This window comes from Chiloscyllium plagiosum, chromosome 4 (genome assembly GCF_004010195.1).
Source record: "Chiloscyllium plagiosum isolate BGI_BamShark_2017 chromosome 4, ASM401019v2, whole genome shotgun sequence".
Classification (NCBI taxonomy): domain Eukaryota; kingdom Metazoa; phylum Chordata; class Chondrichthyes; order Orectolobiformes; family Hemiscylliidae; genus Chiloscyllium; species Chiloscyllium plagiosum.
The window spans coordinates 65,920,883-65,944,989 of record NC_057713.1 but is presented as its reverse complement, the minus strand read 5'-3'; the positions used below and the strand labels follow the sequence as shown (position 1 = coordinate 65,944,989).

General features: G+C 38.9%; 1 protein-coding gene across 3 annotated transcripts in view; it reads right to left on the bottom strand.

The window, feature by feature from the left end:
• Positions 1-1,332: 1,332 nt before the first annotated feature.
• The window catches only part of LOC122549096 (regulator of G-protein signaling 20-like), a 242,919-nt gene continuing 220,144 nt past the window's right edge, over positions 1,333-24,107 (bottom strand). For 2 of the 3 annotated variants that reach the window (XM_043688330.1, XM_043688331.1), the window contains exons 3-4: positions 9,858-9,944; positions 1,333-4,245 (exon numbers count right to left, since the gene is read on the bottom strand). In XM_043688330.1, coding sequence (XP_043544265.1) covers positions 4,170-4,245; positions 9,858-9,944 — 163 coding nt within the window. In that variant the 3' untranslated portion in view covers positions 1,333-4,169. The remainder of the gene's footprint in view (positions 4,246-9,857; positions 9,945-24,107) is intronic. The other variant, XM_043688332.1, reaches the window with a different exon arrangement.

Here is a 24,107-nt window from a genome sequence, read left to right as displayed (position 1 = left end):
TATTTTGAGCGATACATGTGAAAGTTTGGGTCATTGGAGTGATCATTTGGCTTACTGGCAGTGTTCAATTCCCTCAATATTGCAGGCATCTGAAATACCCTAACAAGACTATGCAGTGGTATTAAACACTAGAAAGGAAAAAAAGAATGACAGCAGATGAACTATCGAGCGTTGACTAAGGCTCTGGGAATGACAAAGATCTGTCCATCCTGCCAAGCCATCCTGACTAATATCTGTGGGTTAGTGCCATAATTGGGAGAACTGTCTCACAAACAAGTCAATCTACAGCCTGATGTAGTTATACCCATAGAAACATAGCTTACCCACAAGGTTCCATGCAACACCATCACTATCCCTGGGCTTGTTTTACCACAGGATAGACACAGCAAAGGTGGCAGCACAGTGATACATAGTTGGCGGAATGGTTCTCCTAGGAGTCCTTAAAGAATACTCTGGACATCACGTCTCCATTTAACCAAAAGAAACAGGAACAGGAGTAGGCCATTCAGTCCCTTGACTCTGCTCTGCAATTCAACAGGATCATGGCTGATTCGACACTCCTCATGTCCACTTTCTTGTCCTAACCCAATAATCCTTGATTCCCCAACTGATCAAAAATCATCTATCTCATTATATATATACAGGGACTCTGTCCCCACAACTATCTGTGTCAACAAATTCCAAAGTCTCTCAATTCTCTGAGAGAAGAAAGGCACCCCGATATTCTGAGACTATGGCCTCTAGTCATAAACTCACTCATGAAGAGAACCATCTTGTCAACATTTACCTTTCTAAATTCCTTAAGAATGCAGTATGTTTTAAGAGATCCTCTCTCATTCTGCTAAATTTCAATGAGCAGAGTCGCAACCTGCTTAATCTCTTCTTAAATAAGGGGATCATAACTGCTCACAGTCCTCCAGATATGATCTCACCAGCACCATGTACATTTGCAGTAAGACTTCCCTACTCTTAAATGCTAACTCTTTTGAAATAAGGACCAACATTCCATTAACCTTCCTGATTACATGTTGCACCTGTGTGCTATCTTTCTGTGCTTCATGTACAAGTACCCTCAAGTCCCTTTGTATTTTAGCTTTCTGCTGTTTTTTCTCCATTTAAATAATACTCTATCCATCCAGAAGAAACAATTTTCAGATTTTCTTATGTTATACTCAATTTGACAACTTTTTGCCCACTTATTTAATTTGTAAATATCTCTGTTTGTATTGCTGTGACTTGGGGTGCTGGCTTTGGACTGGGGTGGACAAAGTTAAAAATCACACAATACCAGGTTATAGTCCAACAGGTTTATTTGGAAGGACTAGCTTTCGGAGTGCCGCTCCTTCATCAGGTACGATCCTTCTGGATACGAAGTCTTCACATTGAGAATACCTTACATTGGCATGTTGTATAGCACTATGAATGTGCTAAACAGGATAAATTTCAAACAGATTTAGCAACTCAAGATTGGACATCCATAAGGTGCGGTGGGCCAAGAACAGCAGAGGAATTGTTACACGGCCTGGGATACTCCCCTTCTCTACCATTATCATTAAGCTAGGGGATGAACCCTAATTCAATGAAGAGTGCAGAAGGACATGCCAGAAGCAGAACCAGGCATACCTAGAAATAACATGTCAACCTGGTGAAGCTACCAAACAGGACTACTTGTGAGCAAAACAGTATAAGTAGCAAGTGTCAGACAGAACTAAATGATTCCACGACAAACAGATCAGATTTAAGTTTTGCATTCTTGCTATACCTAATCATGAATTGTGGTGGGCAATTAAACAATTCACTGCAGGAGGATGTTTCAGAAACATCCCTATCCTCAATAATGGGGAAACCCAACAGATCAGTATAAAAGGTAAGGATGAAGCATTCACATCAATCTATAGCCAAACGTACCAAGTGGATGATCCATCCCAGCCTCCTCCAGATGTCCACATCTTCACAGCTATCAGTCTTCAGTCAATTTGATTCACTTCACGTTATATCAAGATAGAGTTGGAGGCATAGATATTGCAAAGGTTATGGATCCTGACAACATTCCAGCAATGCTCCGGAAGACTTGTGCTCCAGAACCTCCATGCCCCTAGCCAAACTCTTCTAGTACAGTTACAACACTAGCATCTACTGACAATGTGAAAAATTGGGTATATCTTGTGCAGAAAAAGCAGTACAAATCCAACCCAGCCAATTACTGCCCCATCATTCTACTCTCGATCATCAGTAAGCTGATGTAAGGTGTCGTCAACAGTGCTATAAAGCAACACTTGCTCACTGGTGCCCAGTTTGGGTTCTGCCAGGGCCACTCAATTCCTGACTTCATTACAACCTTGGTCCAAAAATGGACAGAAGAGCTGAATTCCACAGGTGAGGTGAGAGCTACTGTCCTTGACATTAAGACTACATTTGATTGAATGTGATATCAAGGCGAAATGGTGGCAAAACTGGAGTCAGTGGGAATAGGGAAAAACTCTCCACTGGTTGGAATCATAATTTGCACAAAGGAAGTTGATGTGGTGGTTGGAGGTGAGTCATCTCAGGTCTAGGACATCTCTGCAGAAGGGTCTTAGGTCCAATCATCTTTCGCTGATTCATCAATGATCTTCACTCCAACATAAAGTCAGAAGTGGGGATGTTCACCAATGACAGTACAATTTTCAGCACCAGTCAAGATTTCTTAGATACTGAAACAGCCCATATCTAAATGCAGCTAGACATGGACAATATTGAGACTTGGACTGACAAGTGGCAAGTAACAGTTACATCATGTACGTACTAGGCAATGATCATCTCTAACAAGAGAGAGAATCCAACATTGCCCCATGATATTCATTGGTATTATCATCCCTGAATCCCAACAATCAAGAACATAGGTACTACCACTGATCAGAAACTGAACTGGAACAGTCATATAAACAGTGGCTACAAGAACAGGTCAGAGGCTATGAACTCGGCACTGAGTAACTCACATCTTGAATTTCCAAATTTAGAAATAAAGTTCACCCACATTGCTTTAGCTTCAATACTGTCTAGATTAACATTTTGGCTATTATCCTGAACATCCCAGTTCAAGGATCCCTGACATCTAAGGGTATCTGCAGTGAAAGAGTTAGTTTCTTCTGAGAGATGAGCATTGCCTGTGATTACAACTTCTTTCATCTTTGGGATATCTAATGGGACTGCTTCTCACATTGGTGCAACTTAACAAGGTCCACCCGCAAAAATTACATCAGACCTTTTAAGAGACATTTTAAGAGTTTAAACAAAAATATATTTACAAAAATAGTTATTTTTAATATCAGCCGTGTCATGATGTGCCCTCAATAAGTTTTATTTTCTTCTTCTCTCTCCTACTACGTTAAAGTGCAATCCTGACTGCAGCTAGAGGGGAAGGAACCTGTTCTCCAATAGGCCTTTTCCATCTGAAAGATTTTGTCATCTCCTGGGAGATTTGGGCCTACAGGGCCAAGGCTTATGAAAGTGTCCTGCCCTGCTGCAGGCTCAGCCCCTTCAGTTACAGCTTTTGAAAGATTTATGGTTAGAGGGGCAGCGGAGAAACCAGGCACCTCTGCAGTGTCCGAGAAGAAGTCTGTGCAGGCGTTCTTTGTGTTGTTCCTCCTACCTGCTAGCATCACTCTGTGTCTGTTCAAGAAACAGCCACCTGCAGATAGGCCAATTTCCTTTGTTTCCCTCTTTTGCCTTGCCACTTATGGCGAGCATTTATGACTAAAGCAATGGAGTGTTCTCTGTGTGCATATCCAGTAGGTACTGGACCTGGGTCTCCATGGTGGTCGCCAACCTGTCCATGGAGTCAGTCAGATGCATGCATGCAACAGCCACAAAGTTGATGGACTGCTCCATTCTTTAATCCAGTCGACACAGTACCTCCATCGAACCTGTTACTGTTCCTGAGTCTATACACTTTTATAAGTCATTCATGATTGAGACTGTGGGATTGTCATTTACTTAGGGCTCAGCAGTTCTCTGAGTGCCAGAGACCTAGAGTATTTCTTCATTGCCCAGCTGCAGAGGCATGTGAATGTGTGCTCCTGAGTCTAATCTAGCTACATAACTCACTAAGGTGAGAAAGCTTCTGAGTGGTGGAGGGTCCAGGTGAAAGCCTTGCTGGGATATCTTCTAAGTGTTCAGTGGCTTCCTCCTCAGAGGTAAAGGGAAAGCAGAGGTCCCTGGGTGCTGACCTGTTTCTGGCAGAGGTTTGCTGGATGCCACCATTGCCTGCATAAGAGAAGAGAGGGAATTAGGTATTTAAAAGGAAGAAAAATCTTTTGCAGATTAAGTATGATATCACTTTGGTCTTTGGGGGAGCAACACAGAACAGAATAATGAATATTATGGGTCAGTTGGCCATTGAGGCCTCCCCATCCTCATGGGGCCATGGTCTTTTCTGTCTGATTGAGAATTTTCACCTTGCAAAAAATTCTGGTGACCTGGCCGCTTGAGGCAGTCAGCATTAAGGACAGCTGGCTCTTCCACAGCTTCTGCAAAACAGGGAGAGTGCTTGCTTTCTGAGCCATGTTGTCAATGATAGTGTTTGTGTACCACAGTGTGAGGGCCAGTTCCTGACTGATACTGCCTGAAGAAATGTGGAGCTGGGCTTCAAACCTGGTGTCAATGCTAGAAAATTGAATCTCACTTCACAAATCACCATCAATGAAAATGGAAACTTTGGTCCTAAATTATGAATAATCTGCCTAATGATGTTCATTTTGGGTTCTGTCTTGGAAACGTATCACCTGAATTCATTACACTGTTGTCTAAACATGGATAAAAGAAATTATTTCTTGCCTAAGAAAGACTATATTAAACATTAAGACAACATTTTATTATTTGGTATCAAGAAGAGTAATTTAAATTGGAATTGGAGTAAACGCTTTACTAACTGGCTCCATGCTTACCGCAAAAGATGATGTTTGTGGTTTTTGACTGGTAGTCATCTCAATGCAGGACATCTGTTTGGCAACGCCTAGGCTTGACCATCTTTAGTTGGCATTCAATGATATTTACTACATTATTAGTTCAGAAGTTAGGATTTTCACAGATATCTGCATGGCATTCACATTTATGGCAGATAATGCAGCAGTTTATCTCCAAATGCAGTAAAACCTGATCAATTTAGAATTGCATCAAGGCATTATTAACAGCACCACCCAATCCTGACATCTATCTCCAAGTAAGAAAAAGGAGGTGGGTGCATGGGGACAGCACAGTCACCATGTATCCCTGCATGCCTAGTTTCTCTGAGGACATATCCACATTGAGGCATCCTAATGTTCTGCCTCAGCAACATGCACCTGCCGTTGGGATTTGCTGCAGCTCCAGAGTAGCCAGCCCTGCAACTGAGCCACCCGCATCAAGAATCCTTTCACCCCCATCACTATTTTCTTAAAACAATGATAAGCTCAGAGATAACTAAGTAGGGTTTGCCTCTAAAAAACTAGCTCTTCTGGTCTGCGTTCAGACAGGTGCTGGTACAGGACACACATTTGGTCCTGATGTCAAGAAATGCGTGCTGCAACAATGGGCTGCCACAGGCAGGTTCTTGATAATTTTGTTCATGCCTCATCATCCAGCACTTTCCTCATTAGTTGCTCATGAGAACCTCCAGTTTTCAACTTCATTAAGCTATAAGCAATATGACAAGAGAAAGGAATAAATAATGTGGTTTCCACTATCTTCCTCATGTCTTTGTAAAAGAAATACATGTAGTTGTTTGATAGTACAGCACTGGACTACTGCTGCACTGAACATTTCCCAGTGGAATGCCTCTATCGAACATTTGCCAATCTATCAGTTTTTTTCCCACATGAAGAATAAATGTGGTTTTCACCTTGAATTTGTATTCTTGCAAATTGCCCTAATGAAGACATTAAACTTCAATAAAATCTTTTTTTCAGAAACACAAGACCTTTTTCAGGTTCCAGCTCTCTGCCATTCCCACTGAAAATTTGATAGTTCCATTGGCCATGACACAGAGTCCCGAACATAGAACTTTACCTGGGCCTGTGATGACTCACAAAAGGGCAAAGATGACAAACCACTGAGATCCCAAAATACCCTGCTACCAAATATGGTATTTATATTATTATATATGATAGTGTATTTCAATTAAAAATTAAACCTGTGACATCCTTGATTAAAATTTGTAAGAAAATAAATGTAGAACTTTCCGTTAGGATGACTTTCAACCAAATGAAAATTTTGGACAAATAAACATATGGGCAGAATAATGGCAGCAAGAACACTGAAATCAATTACAAACTTATTACTTCAAGGATACATATGCAGCAGATCCTTTCTGGATGAATGAATTAATGTTAAGTCAATTTGTCTTTCATTACTGTACCTAATTTTATCTATGTTATTTATGTTGACTTCAGAACAGGGGAAAATAAAAATGTTCATTGTTTGGGTTCTCTGTTGTAGAAATGGAAATACAGACACACAAACAAGAACTTTAAAAGGAATAGAAAGTTGCGAGGAATCAGGGTGTATTGAGGGAAGAGGGCATTGCTGGCTAGGCAGAATTTATTGCCTATCCTTAATTGCCCAGTGAACCAGGTGGAGTTTCCAACAATCAACAATGGCTTTGTGGTCACCATTAGACTCTTAATTCCAGATTTTTCTTCTTTCTGAATTCAGATGCCACCATCTGCCATGGTGAGATTCAAACCCAGGTCCTCTGCACATTATCTAGGTCTCTGGATTAATTGCCCAGTGGTAATATCACGAGGCCATTGCCTTCCCTGTTTGGAATGCAGAATTCAGCAAACTTTTTATTAACCGGCACCTATGGAACTAGGAATGTGCTGGTTGATCAAATATTTTGGTAATCTAGAGATCCATATAATCAATGTAAAAACACACATTAAGTAATAGAAACATACTGCAGGGGGTATAAGAATCATTGGTATACTTTATTTACAGCATAAAATCGCTTAAATAATAATGCAACCCAACTTCGCTTAAATAAAGCTCACTTGCACCCTCAACTAACTACTGTACTTGGACTTTGCGATAATACAGTTAACGTCTGGTATTTGAAGTATATAATTTTTACTGGTTTATTGAGTATGCTGGTTCATTAGGTGCTGGTTAAAACAAACTTATATTAGTAAGGTAAAAGTATGGAGACATTAACTGGCTGAAAGTCATCAAATCCACTGAACCTGATGTCACATATCCAAGAGTTCTAAAAACTACAGAAATCATGAATGGATTGTTGGGGTCTTCTGAAGTACAATGAATTCTGAATGATCCCAAAGAAGTAGGAGATAGTAAAAGTAACACTGCGGTTCAGGAAAGGAAGGAGTGAAAACGCAGTTGGCCTGACATCAAACATTAGGAAAATCCTGGAATCTAATATTAAGTAAGTGTTTGTACAATGAAGGGTTAATATACCTTTACTTATACAGTAGCTACTGAGCATGTGTGAAAGGATCTATAGCATAGTCATATCAAATCATGTGGAATTGAAGCCTGAGTCTCTAACACTTCAGAAACAAGTATTCTCTCACCATGTCTTAAAAACAATTACGTTTAATAAAGCCTATGTCATGATCCTAACTGATGGCATTATTGGACAAGTCAGATCTCAGAGTGAAATCTGGCTTGATAGACCATAGGTTTTACCTTCTTTTTGTTTACTGTGAACGTCAGTCACTGAACGTATTTACAAAGGCTGTCGATGTAATTTTTACAAAAGAATATAAAAGTTTATCACAAAAATAAAATGCAAACCATGTTATATCTGACAAGAACTATTGGAATAATCTCACTACAAACATCACAGTGATTCATTCCTTTTATTCCAGTAATACCCTTACAGACACCAGATCTCAATACAGAATTACTCCTATCTGCACACAAAAGCCTCCTGTTCAGCCACCACCGTTACTGGCTTTTTTTCAGAAAATTGTTGTACATTCACTGCAGACTTTTTCAGTTAATGTTTCTCACGAGTTCAATAAAACAGATGTAAGCTCACTTTTTGCTTAATATGGTTACGAAACTCATGGCTTCAACAGCCTTTTAAGACGTCTTCATTGCTGGCATTCCCTCAACCTTTTGCTTCAGAAACTTATTAGCTTTAATAGAGGATTGGTTAAAAGACAGAAAACAAAGACTATGAATAATTGGTTAAATTTCAATTTGACATATTGTTATTGGTTAGGTGCCACAAGAATTGGTGATGAGGCCTTAGGTACAGTGCTAACTTAAATGAAGGGACTGAGTCTAATGAACCCATGTTTGCTGATGGTATAAGATTAGGTTGGAAAATAAGCTTTGAAGAAGCACATGTTTACAGAGGGTGAGAATGTGGCAAACGAAGTATAACTTGGGTAAATATTTGGTTATTCACTTCAGTATAAGGTAAGTGTTTTTAAAATAATGAGGAGCGTTTAACTGTTGATGTTCAGCGGGACTAGGTACAAGAAACAGGGTGATACAATAACTAAGACAAATGGTATGCTGTTCTTTATTGCAGGGGAGTTAAAAATGAGTAATGCTTGGTGCAATTGTTCAGAACTTTGATGAGACAATACCTGCAGTATGATGTACAGCATTGGTCTCCATACTGAAGGAAATATATAGTTGCCTTCATAAAGATGTTTTGAAGGTTCACTAGATAAATTTATGGAATGAGAGAGTTATCCAATTAGGAGAAAATAAGTTGCATGATCTGTCCTTTTTAAAGCTAAGAAGAATGGGAGTTGATTTCATCAAAATCTATGACATTCTGAGAAGATTGCTGCTGAGAGATCATGTTATTTAGCTGACAACTTTAGAATTGGGGGAAAAAACAGAAATTGCCTCAGAATATTCTGAGGAATGGTCCCATGACCCGAAATGTTAACTCTGATTTCTCTCCACTGATGCTGTCAGACCAGCTATGCTTTTCCAGCAATTTCTGTTTTCATTTCTGGATATAGCATCTACAGTTCTTTCAGTTTTATTTAGAGTGGGGGACACTGATTTAGTTTAAAGGGATGATTATTTTGGACTGGCGTGAGTAGAAAATTTTTCATTAAAAGAGTTATGATTGGTTGGTATTCTTTATCTTAGAGTTGTGAATGCTCCGGAATTGAATGCTCAAGGCTAGGATAAGTAATTTTTAGACTCCAAGTGCGTGCAGCCATATTTGGAAGAGACAAGAATCTGAGTTGAAGTTGAGGAATAGCCATTGTGTTATTGAATGGCCAAGCAAGCATGAAGAGGCATACATTCTGATCAGTCTGGTTTTTCTCTTCTTGAATACTAACACATGAGTTATGTGTTAGTAGAAAAATATTTGACCCCTTTGAACCTGCTTTGCCATTCAGCAAGATATGATCTTGCTGATCTGATTATGTCACAATGCTGCCTACCCCAATCACCTTTAACCCTCTTATTTACCAAAAATCTATCCACAATAACCTTCGAAAGATTCAAAGACTCTGCTTTCACTGCCTTTTAAGGAAGAGAGTTCCAAAGACTCATGACCCTCCGAGAATGAATTGTAATGTTTTCTGTTCTCATTGCAGGAGCATTTGGTAGACCTTTTTCTTGAAACTAATGGAGAGGAATATCTGGTGGTGTGTAATTGGAAGTTGATCTGCTACCACTTATTTTCTCTCAGCACCAAAAATAAACTGTACCTACTGTGTTCAGTTGAAGATTCAGTCTCAGGGATAAAACCATAGAGTTTCAGGATCAAAGTCACAATCATAAAATATTTGCTGTGTGATGCAAAATACAGCTTTTTTCACCTCATAATGTTTCAATAATATACAGTACAGAACAACAAGACTAGTTTCAGTGCAAGAAGAAATTGGTTAAGAATAATGTACCTTTCTTCACAGTTTGGCAGGCTTTCTCCTCTAGCTTCCTGAGACATTCTTCTTGCTCGTTCATCATCTTCATTCCTAACAGTAAGACTGCAAGGTAGTAAATAGAATCATTTTATCTGGGTACAGGAGGCAGATGCCAATGGTGTCACTCACAAAAGAAATTCAGGCTGATCTACACTAATCTTCTCAATTACTGAAAATGAAGATTGGATCAAATCTCCAAAGTTTTTTTCTTCAGACAAGAGCAGTAGTTTTCAAAATCAATATTATCTGGCCAAGGAAAATTATATTGCATGTTGTATTCACTCATTAAATCAGCAAACCAGTCAATTTGAAGCATTTTTGTTATTTTTAATATACAATATTTGATTTCTCATGGTTTTGCTCAAAAATAGATATAAATAGATTTCTATCTCTTTCTTCCTCTTTGAAGAATCATGCCTTTTGGTGCCTTCCACTCTGTAAAGTATTTGTGCTTCACTGGTTTTCTATTGTCGTAGCTGTCCTCCTGTTTCTGTTTCCCTTATATATCAGGTTATGTCTCCTTTGACGTTTCTTTCTTCTGCCAGTCTCTCACTCTACATAAATGTAATTCTTTCTGTCTACCTTTCATGTCTCTTTATCTATCTATTTCCAATTCTTTAACAACATTAAATCTTAGAAACTAACAATATAAAAATCTATTCAGTCCATTGATTGTATGCTTTCTCCCTGACAAAGCTCTTCACTCTATTCCATTGCTTTGGCCTTTCACGTTTAAAAAAAAAATCATTATCAATTTCTCTTATGACATAGATTTCATTTTCCACAACATTTTTGATGGGAAATTTCACATCCTAATACGTCTTGGTGGAAAGAAATTCCCATTGTGTTCTTTTGATGATGACCTTAAACATCACCTCTAGTTAGTGAATCACCAAGAGGTTGAAATACTTATCCATTATTTATTTGATCTGGGGTCTGCTTTCCCCAGGATTCTTAATCAGTCATCAGCCACCAAAAAGACATATTTTTAAAAAATTAAGAATTCTCATGGAACCAGAAAAATATTTCCAAACTCAACATAAAATTCTACCTGCAACCTCACCATTGATTAGTATAGGTAGTAACTATCTGGGGCACAATTAACATGCTGTAATAATAACATTGGAGTAATAAATATTTAATTTTTATTGGAGATGCGTGAGTTGGATAAAGAAGTGACTGGAATGATTGAATGATTTACCCCATGAGGATGCTTTTTGCTATTGTGAGGCTGCAGCTGGACACATTAGTGTCTTGGTTATTGCCTAATTCAACCAATATGCCCATAAATGTTTGTTTGGGGTGTTGTAATCATTATCAGAGATGAAAGACTTGCATAAGCAAGCAGTTCAGACTGATTTCACCTTTGACAAATTTTAGTTCTTGTTTATCATCTCACTGTTTAACCTGTAAAGCTGGTTACTTAATCAACTCAAATCTTCCAATTGGCTTTGAAATCACTGGATCCAATACTGACCAGTCAGAAAACTGCACACTCACCTGCTTACATCTATAAAGATCTGAATTCTAATGCCGCATTCTGAAGAACTCCCTTAGCACAAGACTCCATACAAAGATCTATGATCAACGCAGAAGGCCCTTTTTTGGCACTGACTGCCATATAGAAAATTTAGTCTTTGAATAGGTAAATGGGAGAATTTGTTGAATGGATAAGCGGATGATGTGGATAGTGAGCAAATGGGTGAGGTGGATAGGTAGTTGAAGATTTCTTGTTGGGAAGATTTGATTAGAGATTAGACAGATCATGTTAGTACGGGGGTACTTATGTTGCCAAGAAGGTAATTGGATTGGTGTAGTTGAGTTGGCAAGTTAGTTTTGTCATGTTGGGGGTGTGTGATTGGGGACAATTGACTTGACATTAGTGGGGGTGACAGGTCAGGTGGTCTGTTGAAGATAAAACTTCCTGGGCAATTCCCAGATAGAGCACATGTTAGGATTTCCACAGGATCCTGATGTATGTCACAATCCTATTTCTAGTCTGTAATGATGCAGAGGCCAGAAGATTTGACCCCTTGTGTGGGGTGAGATAACATATTCATAGTGCTGCTCATGTACAGAAAGACACAACAGAATGTTTTACAAGCCAATGAACATAAAATAAAAAATGAACAAGAGGGAAAAACAAAGGGAAAAAAAGAATGCTCTAAGAAGTTTTGGAAAACAGGCAGAGGTGACAAGGCAGACTTGCTAAGGAAAGCACTCCAGAGGATGGAGGTTTAATAGCTGCAGCAACAGCAGCTGATAAATTGAGCAGGAACAATGAGGAAACCAATACTGCAAGAGAGTGCAGGAGCAGGACCCTGTTCTGACAAAGCATCACTGGAATCAAAATGTCCACTTGTTTTTCTCTCCACAGATGCTGCCAGACCTACAGGGTTTCTCCAGCACTTTCTGTTTTTGTATCAGAGGAGTATACATGGGATTGAGGTAAGGCCCATGAAGGAGAGAGTAAGATTCTCAAAATCAAATCATTCCATATCTACTCCATCAAAACCAACATAGACACGTATTTTCCTTTTATGCATCCAACATCAGTTTTAAAATCTGAATGTTTAACAGAATAAAATGTGAAATTTAATTGATGGATGTCACATTTCAAAATTACAAGTAAATGCTGATGCAAAAATATTACTGAATTAAAGTCCTACTTTTGATTATTTTCTATTGATTAAACCCAAATCAGTGTGCAGTAATAAGAATGCTATTAATTGATATGAGTGATCAGACAGTTAAAAGTAAGGCCTCATTTCTGAAACCTAAAATCTATAAGAAACAATTTCTCAAGAATAGATGATTTTTTTTAGATTCTATTGGGCCAAAATTCAGGTATCCCTGCTTTGCAGGTAGATGTACAGTGGACGATAGTGTAACAATGGAGAAACTTTTTAACCTTATTCCAAATTATAGATACAATAATATATATGTGGCAAATATAATGAGTAAAAGCCATTGGAATGGGGACATGCATTTGAGCTTTTAGGCAGACTAATGCGTTACAAACTTGAGATCCCTTACTCATTAGCTGTTGGTGACTGTAGTTGTGCATTACTTTGCCCTTTAAGATAGGCGTGTGTTTTACTGAGTGTGGTGCAATGTATTTCCTCATATGGCTGTCATAGTTCAAATCTGAATGTGCATGCAGGCTGCAATCTACATGTGACATTTCCAGTGGTGAGGATGAGAATGTATGAATTGAAGTTGAGTCATGGTTGATATTGAATACAGATAGCTGAATGAAGTGGTGATAGTAGGTGTGAGGTTCATTTGTAAGGAGGTGGGATTTGAAGATGCAGTCATTAACCTTGATCACTTCTGTAAGATCATTAAATTTCTTGTGCCACTGTATCCTGGCCCTTGCTACTTGACTCCAGGTATTGGTTGCAACATTTTTCTGTTCTCACTGCCTTTTTAGTATTTGTCCTACTCCAGGATGACATTGCTTTTCCTATTCATTTCCAGGAACAAAGCCTCAAGTGTTGCATCAGAGAATCTTGGAGCCTACTCTCTGCCATCTTATACCAGTTTCATTCTTTTTACTTATTCTCTTTAACAAACTGTTCCAACAACTGCTGCAGTCTTAATTGGCTTTAGTTAGCACAGAGTAGCTTTTAGGCAGACTAATGCGTTACAAACTTGAGATCCTGCTGAGACTTGCAGCCATCAAACAGTGCACATCGTACTGAGTTGAATGGTATTATAATTTAAATTAGCAAATATTATGACATTTGTGTGCTGGCGGCATCACATGATATAGGTTTGGGTCCATCAAGTATTGTAATCCATAGACTGCTTTTCTGGCCTTATCCAGTTTTCCCAAGTATGTTTATAAGCAATTCTCCCAATATTTAAATATACCTGAATTTGAATGTTCATCAATGGTTGTGTCTTGAAACAAACACAATAAACATGGAGAAACTCAACAGGTTTGGCAACATCTGTGGAAAGAGAAGCAGAGTTAATTTTTCGAGTACAATATGACTCTTGGTCAGTTCTGCAGCTGCCAGGCCTGTTGAGGTTCTTTAGTTTTCTCTGTGTTAGTTTCAGATTCCAGCATCTGCAGTATTTTACTGATATTCAAGTGGTTGTGGCTTGATGGTTTTCAATTACTTTTTTTAAAAAGTACTTAGATCTTCAGTGCAGCAACTTTCCAAAAATAATTTATGACACAAGAAGTTACAATATTAAGTAAGATACCAATTGCATCAAAAATCTGCATATGGATTCGTTTGTGGGTCCTTTGGCTACACAAGTACTAATTTTGTAGTGATCTTCTTACTTTGCAATAAATTAGAGAAAGGTTCTGTATTCTGAGGATGAGGAAGATTTGGTTGGAGGAGCCGAAGGAAGTGAGCAACATGAATGGTCATGTGAAGATGGGTTCAGTGCTGGAAGTGATTTACTGATGAAGTGAGGTCTGCCAATGTGGGTGATATTTATGATGTCCACCCTATGTATATGATAGCTGTGAGAAGCGAAGTGATGAAGGATTACTGTGTGTCATGAATTGCTGGGTGGCCTGACATCAGGGATCCTTATTAATCAGAAATGTTATGCATGAATGGCTGCTTGGAGAAGCTCCTGATCTTGGAAAGGTAAGTAGTGGGTAACCAGCAGCCTGCCTTCACATCATGCAAATGCAGCAAGTTGCACGTGACTCATTTATTTTGTGGAACACAACATTTGTTCAAACCTATACTTTAGACAGCATGTTGCTTCTTGGCACCCCACTGACCTGTGAGCAGAAGTCATTATGGAAAGGGTGGTTCATGAATATATTGCTATGATAATGATCTATATACTTGGTGTGGTCTAATTCTGGGTCGCCTAACATAGTGATGGAGTGTCCAATGTGAGGATGAGGGAGTTGCATGTTTCGCTTGAATGCATACCAATGGCTGTGGTCACTATCCATTCACATGCACAGCCATTGCTTGCTAAGTCCAGATGCACTACCTCATTCTCCTCATCAAAGCTGGTGACACATTCATTATTATTACCTCTCACCAGTTCAGCTCTTCTCTGCTGCACTAGATGCAATGCACAGGACACCACTACAGTGCAGGAGACTTCTGAGCAGCGATATTAGCGAGTTCCTCCAGAATGATCTATGCATTTGAACCATATTTTCAGAAATGCCAGTTTTCTGCTTGATTGTCACCCTTGTTGTCTCATACTGTTGTATGCTTCCTCTGTCTTGGCATTGAGGTTCCATGCTGGTGTAAGCAGCAGAGTCTTTAGTGGATAGCCCTTATTGCCCAGTATCCATCCGTGAAGATATTTAGGTGGAGTGAATAGTTTAGGTATCTGGGATTGAACAATTGATGACGGTTTCCTGGAAACCTTCTGCACACCAACAGGGTCCTTTTGTGGTAGAGTCATCAAGATGGACATCATGAAAACAGACTCTTCAGTGCAACTTGTCCTTGCCAACCAGATATCCTAAATTAATTCAGTCCCATTTGCCAGCATTTGGCCCATATCTCTTTAAACTCTTCCTATTCATATACCCATCCAGATGTCTTTTAACTGTGCCACTGTGCCACTGTACGGGCGGCACGGTGGCACAGTGGTTAGCACTGCTGCCTCGCAGCGCCAGAGACCCGGGTTCAATTCCCGCCTCAGGCGACTGACTGTGTGGAGTTTGCACATTCTCCCCGTGTCTGCGTGGGTTTCCTCCGGGTGCTCCGGTTTCCTCCCACAGTCCAAAAGATGTGCAGGTCAGGTGAATTGGCCATGCTAAATTGTCCGTAGTGTTAGGTAAGGGGTAAATGTAGGGGTATGGGTGGTTTGCGCTTCGGCGGGTCGGTGTGGACTTGTTGGGCCGAAGGGCCTGTTTCCACACTGTAAAGTAATCTAATCTAATCAAAACTGTTGTAATTGTGCCAGCCTCAACCACCTCCTCTGACAGCTCATTCCATAACGCATCACCCTGTGTGAAAAAGTTCCCACTTATGTCCCTTTTAAATCTTCCCCTCTCACCCCTTAAACCAATGCCCTCTAGTTTTGGACTTCCCCACTCCAGGGAAAAGATCTTGGCTATTTACCCTATCCATGCCTCTCATGATATTATAAACTTAGTTAAGGTCACTCTTCAGTCTCTGAGGGTCCAGGGAAAATAGAACCAGCTTATTCAGCCTCTCCTTACAGCTCAAAACCTCCAACTCTGGCAACATTCTTGTAAATCTTTTCTGAACTCCTTCAAGTTTCACATATTTCCTACACTGGGGAGACTAGAATTGAATGCAGTATTTCAAAAGTGGCCTCCTAACCAATGCCCTGTAAAGATGCAACATGACCTTCCAATTCCTATACACAACAACCTCGATTATCCAACTGAGATGGGTGGGGAGTATTTTGTTCAGATAACTGATCTGACCGTAAACAAAGGAAGTCATGCCGAACATAATTATGTAAAAGACCATGTCTACAGAGTTTTTATTTCATTCAATCAATGTGTACAGACACTGGATGTTGCTTAAAAATTCATGTTATTTTACAACTAAAATCACTTTTTGTGTAAATAAAATTCATTGTAGTGAAGGTCAGTTACTAGTTTTTGAAAAAAAAATCTAGTCGCTGTTCCTTGTGGTGCTTGTGTTTCTTTGTTTTTGCCAGTGATAACATTTGACGCAGATGCATCAACTTCATGGCTTTGATTTGATCTTGTGCTTCATACCATTCCATGAAAAGTCGCAAACCATCGATAGCTCTGTTAATGGGAACTGGAGGAGGTCTCGATATCTGATTTTCCTTATCATCCATGGTGTCCATAAGTGCCGCTGTTCTTCTGTGACTATGTTCATAATCTGATCATCGCTGAGTGTCTCTGTTCCGATGTCGTTGTCACAGTTTACCCAAGCATTGATCTCAGCCTCTACAAAGTCTCCTAATCCCAGCTGTCTGCAGTTCTCGGTGATTTCAGGGGTTACATTTTGATCTGCACAGGTGTCCTCTTCACTGTTACAGCTACCAACATGCAAGCCATGTACCAACAAAATCTTGGAGTGAATGAAAACACCATTGATTTTGCCATACTTTTAAATCCTTCAGCATGTCAGTCATTTTTACATGTTAAAATTATTTTAACACTGTTTAAAGTGACCGACTGAGATCAAACTAGAGAACCATAAACAAAAGATGTGATCATCACAACAGTATTAGTAACATTTTTGATGTAACGTTTTCACATGTTTTTCAGTGCAGGTAATCCAAATTCACTTTTAATCATTGTAAACAAAAGACACGACCATCACATCTGTTCCGGTAACATATCTTTGATGTAACATTTTTACGGGATCTTGAGAACTTGTTCGGATAATCTGTAATTCAGATAATTGATGTTCGGATAACCAAGGATGTTTTGAGCCAAACACACTGACCAATAAAGACAAGGATACCAAATGCATTCTTCAAGGTACTATGGACCTGCTGTCCAAGGTTTCTTTGTTCAGCAACATTCCCCAGGACATCATCAGTAAGCATACAAGTCCTGCCCTGTATTTGCAAACAATTTGAACATTGAGGGAATGGAACACTTTCGTGTTCACATATGGTCCTGGCTATTCTCTCAGAACCTTGATGGCTAAACCTATTGGACTATAATATGGTGTTGTGTGATTTTTAACTTTGTCCATCCCAGTCCAACACCAGCACCTCCAAGACATGGCGACCATCGAGACAAACTGCAAGTGGTAGTCTTATCCAGAGTTCTTCCACTTCATTAATTAGCTTATGTGCACACTTTAAAATGTTAAAGAGAATTGGAATTGTGTTGTCAATTATGTTCTGCTTTCTCCTGTTAACTTGAATGGATTATTGATCAGGCGATGACTTCTTTTAATATCCTCCAGATTTGCCTATCACCACTTTATATAATAGAAAATTACTTCATATTGATTTGTCAATATATGTTTAGGAAAATAAATCCAGTGAAGGAACACCACTTATATTGTAACCTGATAAATCCACATCTTACGTACATACAAACAGGAGGTGGTGAACAAAACGTATGTGAACATTCTTTTGTGTACCATGCAGTACTGAAATTCACAGGTACTATTTACAGGAGGGATTTCTTGAATATAATATTAACCTTCGATCCAACAAGGGGATTTGATTTCAATATATAGTGAATAGTTTGAAAAGAAAAAAAAACTGGAGAGGAAAGCATTTTTTCTCAATTTATTATATATCTACTTAACATTTAAAATGGTGATATTATAAAAGTAGAATCATAAATAGCATCTTGTCATTGGCATACTGTGTCATACATGAATTTCTCAGTATTTTTATCTTTCTTTATTTAGAGGTATTAAAGATCATTTCAACATAATAAACCATAAATATTAATAATTCCTGTAATCTGACACCTACATGGGACTGAAATAACAATCCTGTCAATTTATTTTGAAATAATTACAAAAGACTGAGGTTTTATAACAATTTTTTAGGTACAATTCTGTGCAGTTCCTTTACTGATGACTCCCTGCACACTCACTTTTCTTCCTTTTAAATCAAACCTAAAAACAATTTATTTCAGAGCAAAGAAGTATGTTATGAACATAGAACATTACAGCCCCTTCAGCCCTCAATGTTGCGCCAACCTGTGAAACCAATCTAAACCACATCTAACCTACACTATTCCATAATCATCCATATGTTTTTCCAATGGCCACTTAAATGCCCTTAATGTTGGCAAGTCCATTAGTCTTATATTTGGTTTGTTTGTATGAATTCTGCTTGAAATCAATTGTGAATAAAAATATAAATAATTGTAATTAAATAATAATTTAATACTTTAACAAGGACATGTTAAATGAAATGCCCACAAATATTATTGGGGAGGATTAGGCTACATGTAACTAATATATGTAACTATGAATTTCATTTCTATACCACACTTATCCTTTAAGAGTACGAATATTGTAAAAACTGTTAACCTCAAAATTTGCAAGACATGATTGGTGAAAATGCAGTGCACATACATAATGTTTAATTCTCCTTTGGTAAGCAAATAATATACATTTATTGATAGCATCATAGAAAATCAGTAAACAAAACAAATAAATATGTTTTCACTTACTATCTACAAGCTACATTAAAGTATAGTTTATTTACAATACTGAACTCTCTATAAATTTGCCCTCTGTATAACTTTGGACCATTCCACAAACACAAAAGACAACTCCACAATATATCAACAGCCAACTTGTACTTCCATTCTTTCCAGTATTTGCAAAACAGGAAACTGGAGTTTTCGTTTGGGTTAAGAAAGATCAGCAAAATTGAGCAAAATAATTTTGGGAGTTTTTCTGCCACTTCTGGGATTTTACACTAGAAATTTCAGGGGTACAATCAGTATTGCCCCATTCTGATACACATTGATCCAGGTGCTGGGGCCTTAAATAATGCATTGGAGGAAGGGGTGGCAGGGTTGGCATCGCCGTCAAAGACTGTGGAGAAAACTTTGAAGTAGCTGCAAAGTTCTTCAAAGCTTAGATTTATTTATACTTGTACTTTCTAACTATTTTATGAGGGGTAAAAATGATAGACTAGAGCAGTCAGAGGCAAATCCTAAGAAAGAAAAATGGAGCTTTGAGCAAGGGGCACAGTATCTAACATCCTATTTCCTATCAGTTAAGTTGGAGTCACAAGAAAGGTGACAGAAAACTGTGATTAGAAATCAAGAAGCTCCCCAGAAATTGATTAAGCATGAATTTAATCAGTAGCAGTTTAACACAGGAAGTCCCCAAACCTAAACACACTGCAACAAGACTACAGAACACTGAACACTACAAAACAGCAAAATAGCAGTGATGAGTAGAAACCAGAAGATGATTGTGGTGGTGTGTGACATGAGAAGATTGTCCAAGGTCATAAGAAAGACTAATTAGGCTGAATTAAGTGAACAACTAAGATATAATGGTGTATGTTTTAATTATACAGAAGCAACAGCATGGAAATGGTGCAACTAATTCATGTTAGTATTTATAATCCATATAACTTGTATTAGGCATAAAATGTAGAGTTCTGATTTTAATTTATGAGGTCAATAAATAGTTTTTCATTTTCTATTTGTATTATTGTGCCTGAGTGTATGGATTCCTCACCCAGCTAAGAGACTTTGTGAGCTAAAAAAAAGTTTGAATTTTTGACACATTTGAGTGTTTTTAAAAAACAAAAAAGCCATGAAGTTGTTATGTTCTAAACAAAATCTGGCATGTCTTGGGTTTTAAAAACACAAGCAAGTGGAAAGAAAGTTGACTGGAGGCTGTGGAATCTAATCTGTAATAGTTAGCCAAAGAGTTTAGTTTTTACTTTTAGAGAGAGAAATAGCTAAGTTGGGCCAAGTACCCCTGGAAAGAGAGAAGGTCAACTATGGAATAGACAGCAAATGAGTATCTAAGTGTGCCTGCTGGATTGTATCATATGGACTGTCAGTGACACATATACTTGAATGTAGAATTGCCAAGCATATATTATAGACCTGAGCAGCCAAGCCCAGAATGAAAAGGAACTGCCTTTCAGAGTATGAGTACGTTCAAAAGTCTATCAAATTGAAAGCCACATCAAATAAAGATTAAGCTGGGTTAAGTCTGCTGGAGTGAGTTTATGTTTATGCTTTTTAGAATTATTGAACATAATCTACCCAGGCCCTGAATGATGTGGGCTATAGCAAGAAATCTGGGAAAATCAAGGGAGATATCCAATAAGGTCCTTCTCGATGTCAAGACTGAAAAGTGCTTGACATTGAAATGAGAGTCCACTTTGTGAACAAGAGACAATTAACATAAATTATTGCTTAATAGAACCCTCCATTATTACTTAATCTATGCAGTCTCTCATTCCATCATTCACTGGAGAGAAACTAGATGCTAAAAATTTCCAACTTGAAACTCAGAGCGGCTACCTGGCAATTCTAGCTCACCATTTGTTCCTGTGGACCTCTGTCTCAACTCACAGAACAGCTCTGGACTGACATCACTTGACTAGGTGCAGAATGGCCTTTTAAAGCTGGTGCCAGGGATCTCAGAATATCGTGGTAGTGGCAACTGCTTTACCTATGATGATGGGCAAATGGGGCTAGCATCAGTTGACAGGGGCATTACAAAGGTATGGTACCTAATTAGTGAAATGGATTTGGGATGATGGCATGAGATAGCTCGCTAGGCCTCACAGAGAGAAAGTCTTCAAGTAACTCGATGAAAATGAGACTTTGCTAATTATCAAACTTATTCAGTGTACCTAATTAGTCGTTCTTTGCTTCTCTTTGTTTCATTCCAAGTCTACATTGTAAAGATTATTTCCATGTCTCCACTTAATCCTTGTTTGTTACCTTTGGTTCTTCTACCTAACCCCTCCTGTCATTTATCATGTTCAGGCATCAAACTTTTCATTTATCGCTGTTACTAATCAAAATCATTTTAAAAAAATTAATTACTATTACGTATGTAGTTGTGGTACTACCCCTTTAAGAGAGCTGGTCAGGTGACTCACAAGGTGTGCAGCTGGGGTCTCAGTCTTGAGTTGTGGAGGTCTGAGCATCTAAAGTAAAGTGCTTCTGTTCAAAGTTTATCTGTGTTTCCCTTGCATATAATTCCTGGTTCCCAGAAAATTACAAACTTAACAGTTATGGTGCATCAAGTCAGGTCCAAAGAAATATCTGGCTTATCTAATATTTTCATAAGTTGAATCGTAACAATATGAAATAGACTCTTAATTCAATGTTCTTGCCTTGTTTCCATTTTTGTATTTTTTTAATTCACTTATCAGAAGTGAGCATCAATGACAAAGCCGACTCTTATCCCTAACTACCCTTCATCTGTTGTGGTGATCTATCATTTAAATCAGTCTAATCCATGTAATGTGAGTTTATTCAAAGCGCTATCAGAAACAGAATTTTGAACTAGTGAAATGAAGGAACAGCAAGTGAGAATGTGTGGCTTTGAGGATAACTTGCAGGTGGTAGTGGCCTCACCTATCTGCTGTTCTTGTCCTTCCAGTTGATAGATATCACAAGTTGGAAAAGTACCATCAAAGAAGTCTTGGGGAGTTGCTGCAGCACATCCTGTAGATGGTACACACTGCTGCCTCTGTGTATTGGTAATGAGTTGCCGATCAAGAGTGCTGTTTCATCTTGGATGGTGCTGGACTTTGTCTCTACTGCTAGAGCTGCACCTATGTAGGAAATTGGAGAGTTTTGCATCACACTTGTGCCTTGTAGATGGTGGACAGGCTTTGGGGAATCAGGAGTTGAGAAATTTCCTACAGAAGGCTCAACCTCTGACTTGCTCTTGTAGCCACAGTATTTCTATGGCAGGCACAGTTATGTTTAATACCATGCAGGAAGCTGAGAACATATTAATCACATGTATCAGTAGTTTTTTTATACAATCAATTAATTAACTTACCTCTGGGATTCCTATCAACCCCCCAGCAATGGGCATGATGAAAACCTGCATAACATACTTCCAACTTCAGTATATGAAGGAACCATCCCACCATGTCATTTGAAGGCATTAGAATCAGGAAGAAATGAAAAAGTTCAAAAACGATTAATGACTGCACCTCACTGCATGGATATTTCTATGCATGTATTATTTGGTTCTGTTTTGTCCAGGAAGGCAACACTGTTTGTAGTGTTTAAGGCAGGAATAAATAGATTTTTTTGTTAAGCAAAAGAAATACAGTGCAATGCTTCTGAATGCAGCACAGGAAGTGGTTTATCTACCTAATTGCAGGGAAGGTGAGTGCTATAGCACCATTTCTACATCCAGATTTGTATATCACTCTAATTCCTTCTTAAGTGTACTCGAGTACATCAATTTACATAACCTACTCACAAGTGTCTCTACCTGACTATGTAATTCCTCACACTCCCAGCTAATGAAGGGCTTATGCCTGAAACGTTGACTCTCTTGTTCCTTGGATGCTGCCTGACCTGCTTTACTTTTCCAGTGCCACATTTGTCAACTCCCATCTGCATCTATCTGCCACTGACAGACCTTTATGCAAAGTCATGCTTCTCACTTACAGGCTCTATTCAATGTGTGAAAATATTTTCTTCCTCGGACTCATAAACGTTTCTTTCGCTCCTCACAACAGGGCAGAATAGAGAAAACCAGAGTGAAGCACAGAGCTGGAAGGGGCCTTTTGGTTCTGGGGGCTTTGTGCCAAAATTGGGATAGCTGTCCCATAGATGATTATGTAACAGCCTTACATATAATAGAATAGAATCCCTACAGTGTGGAAATGTCATTCTCATAGAATCATCTGCCCACGCAATGTTACCGACACCACTATTACCATCCAAGTGTATGTTCTGTGTCATTAGCAGAACAGGCTCAGCAGAGGTAGTGGCACAGTGGTTTGCAGTTGATAACAGGTTGCCTGGGAGTTCTTAAGATGAACTCCAGATCCTCTGGAATCTTATGGTATCAGGTTAAACATGGGCAAGGAAATCTCCAGTTGATTGCCTCCTAACAACCCACTCAGCTAATGAGCAGCTCTTGGTAGGTCAGGCACAGAATTTATTCTGTGTGGGGGATTTCAATATTCCTCTTCCTGTGAGGTTAGGCAGCACCACTACTGACTAGCTGGTCAAGTTCTAAGTGACAAAGCTACTAGTCTGATTCATGTCATAGAGATGGACAGCACAGAAATAGGCAGACGTGGGTGCTGCAGATGCTGGAAATTAGATTCAAAATTAAAGTGGTGCTGGAAAAGCACAGGTCAGGCAACATTCAAGAAGCAGGAAATTTGACGTTTCGGGCAAAGGCCACAGAAATAGACCCTGCAGTCCAACTCATCCATGCAGACCAGATATTCTAACCTAATCTAGTCCCATTTGCCAGCTCTTGGCCCATGTCACTCCAAATCCTTCCTTTGAAATGCTGTCATTGTACCAGTCTCCAGCACTTCCTCTGGCAGTTCACTCCATACATGCACCACCTATGTGTGAAAACATTGCCCCTTAGGTCGCTTTTACAGAGGAATCTCGATTATCTGAATGAGATGGGCAGGCACTATTTCATTCGGATAATTGATTATTCGGTTATAATGTTTAATGCCTTTCAACTGGGACTTGAAGTTTTCTGTTAAGTCCGCTCCCCGTTCAAGAGACAACACAGCAGCACAACGTATGCAAGCTCCCGACTACCCCCAAACCCGTCCAACACCGCCCCTCCACCCCCATCTGCCCATCCA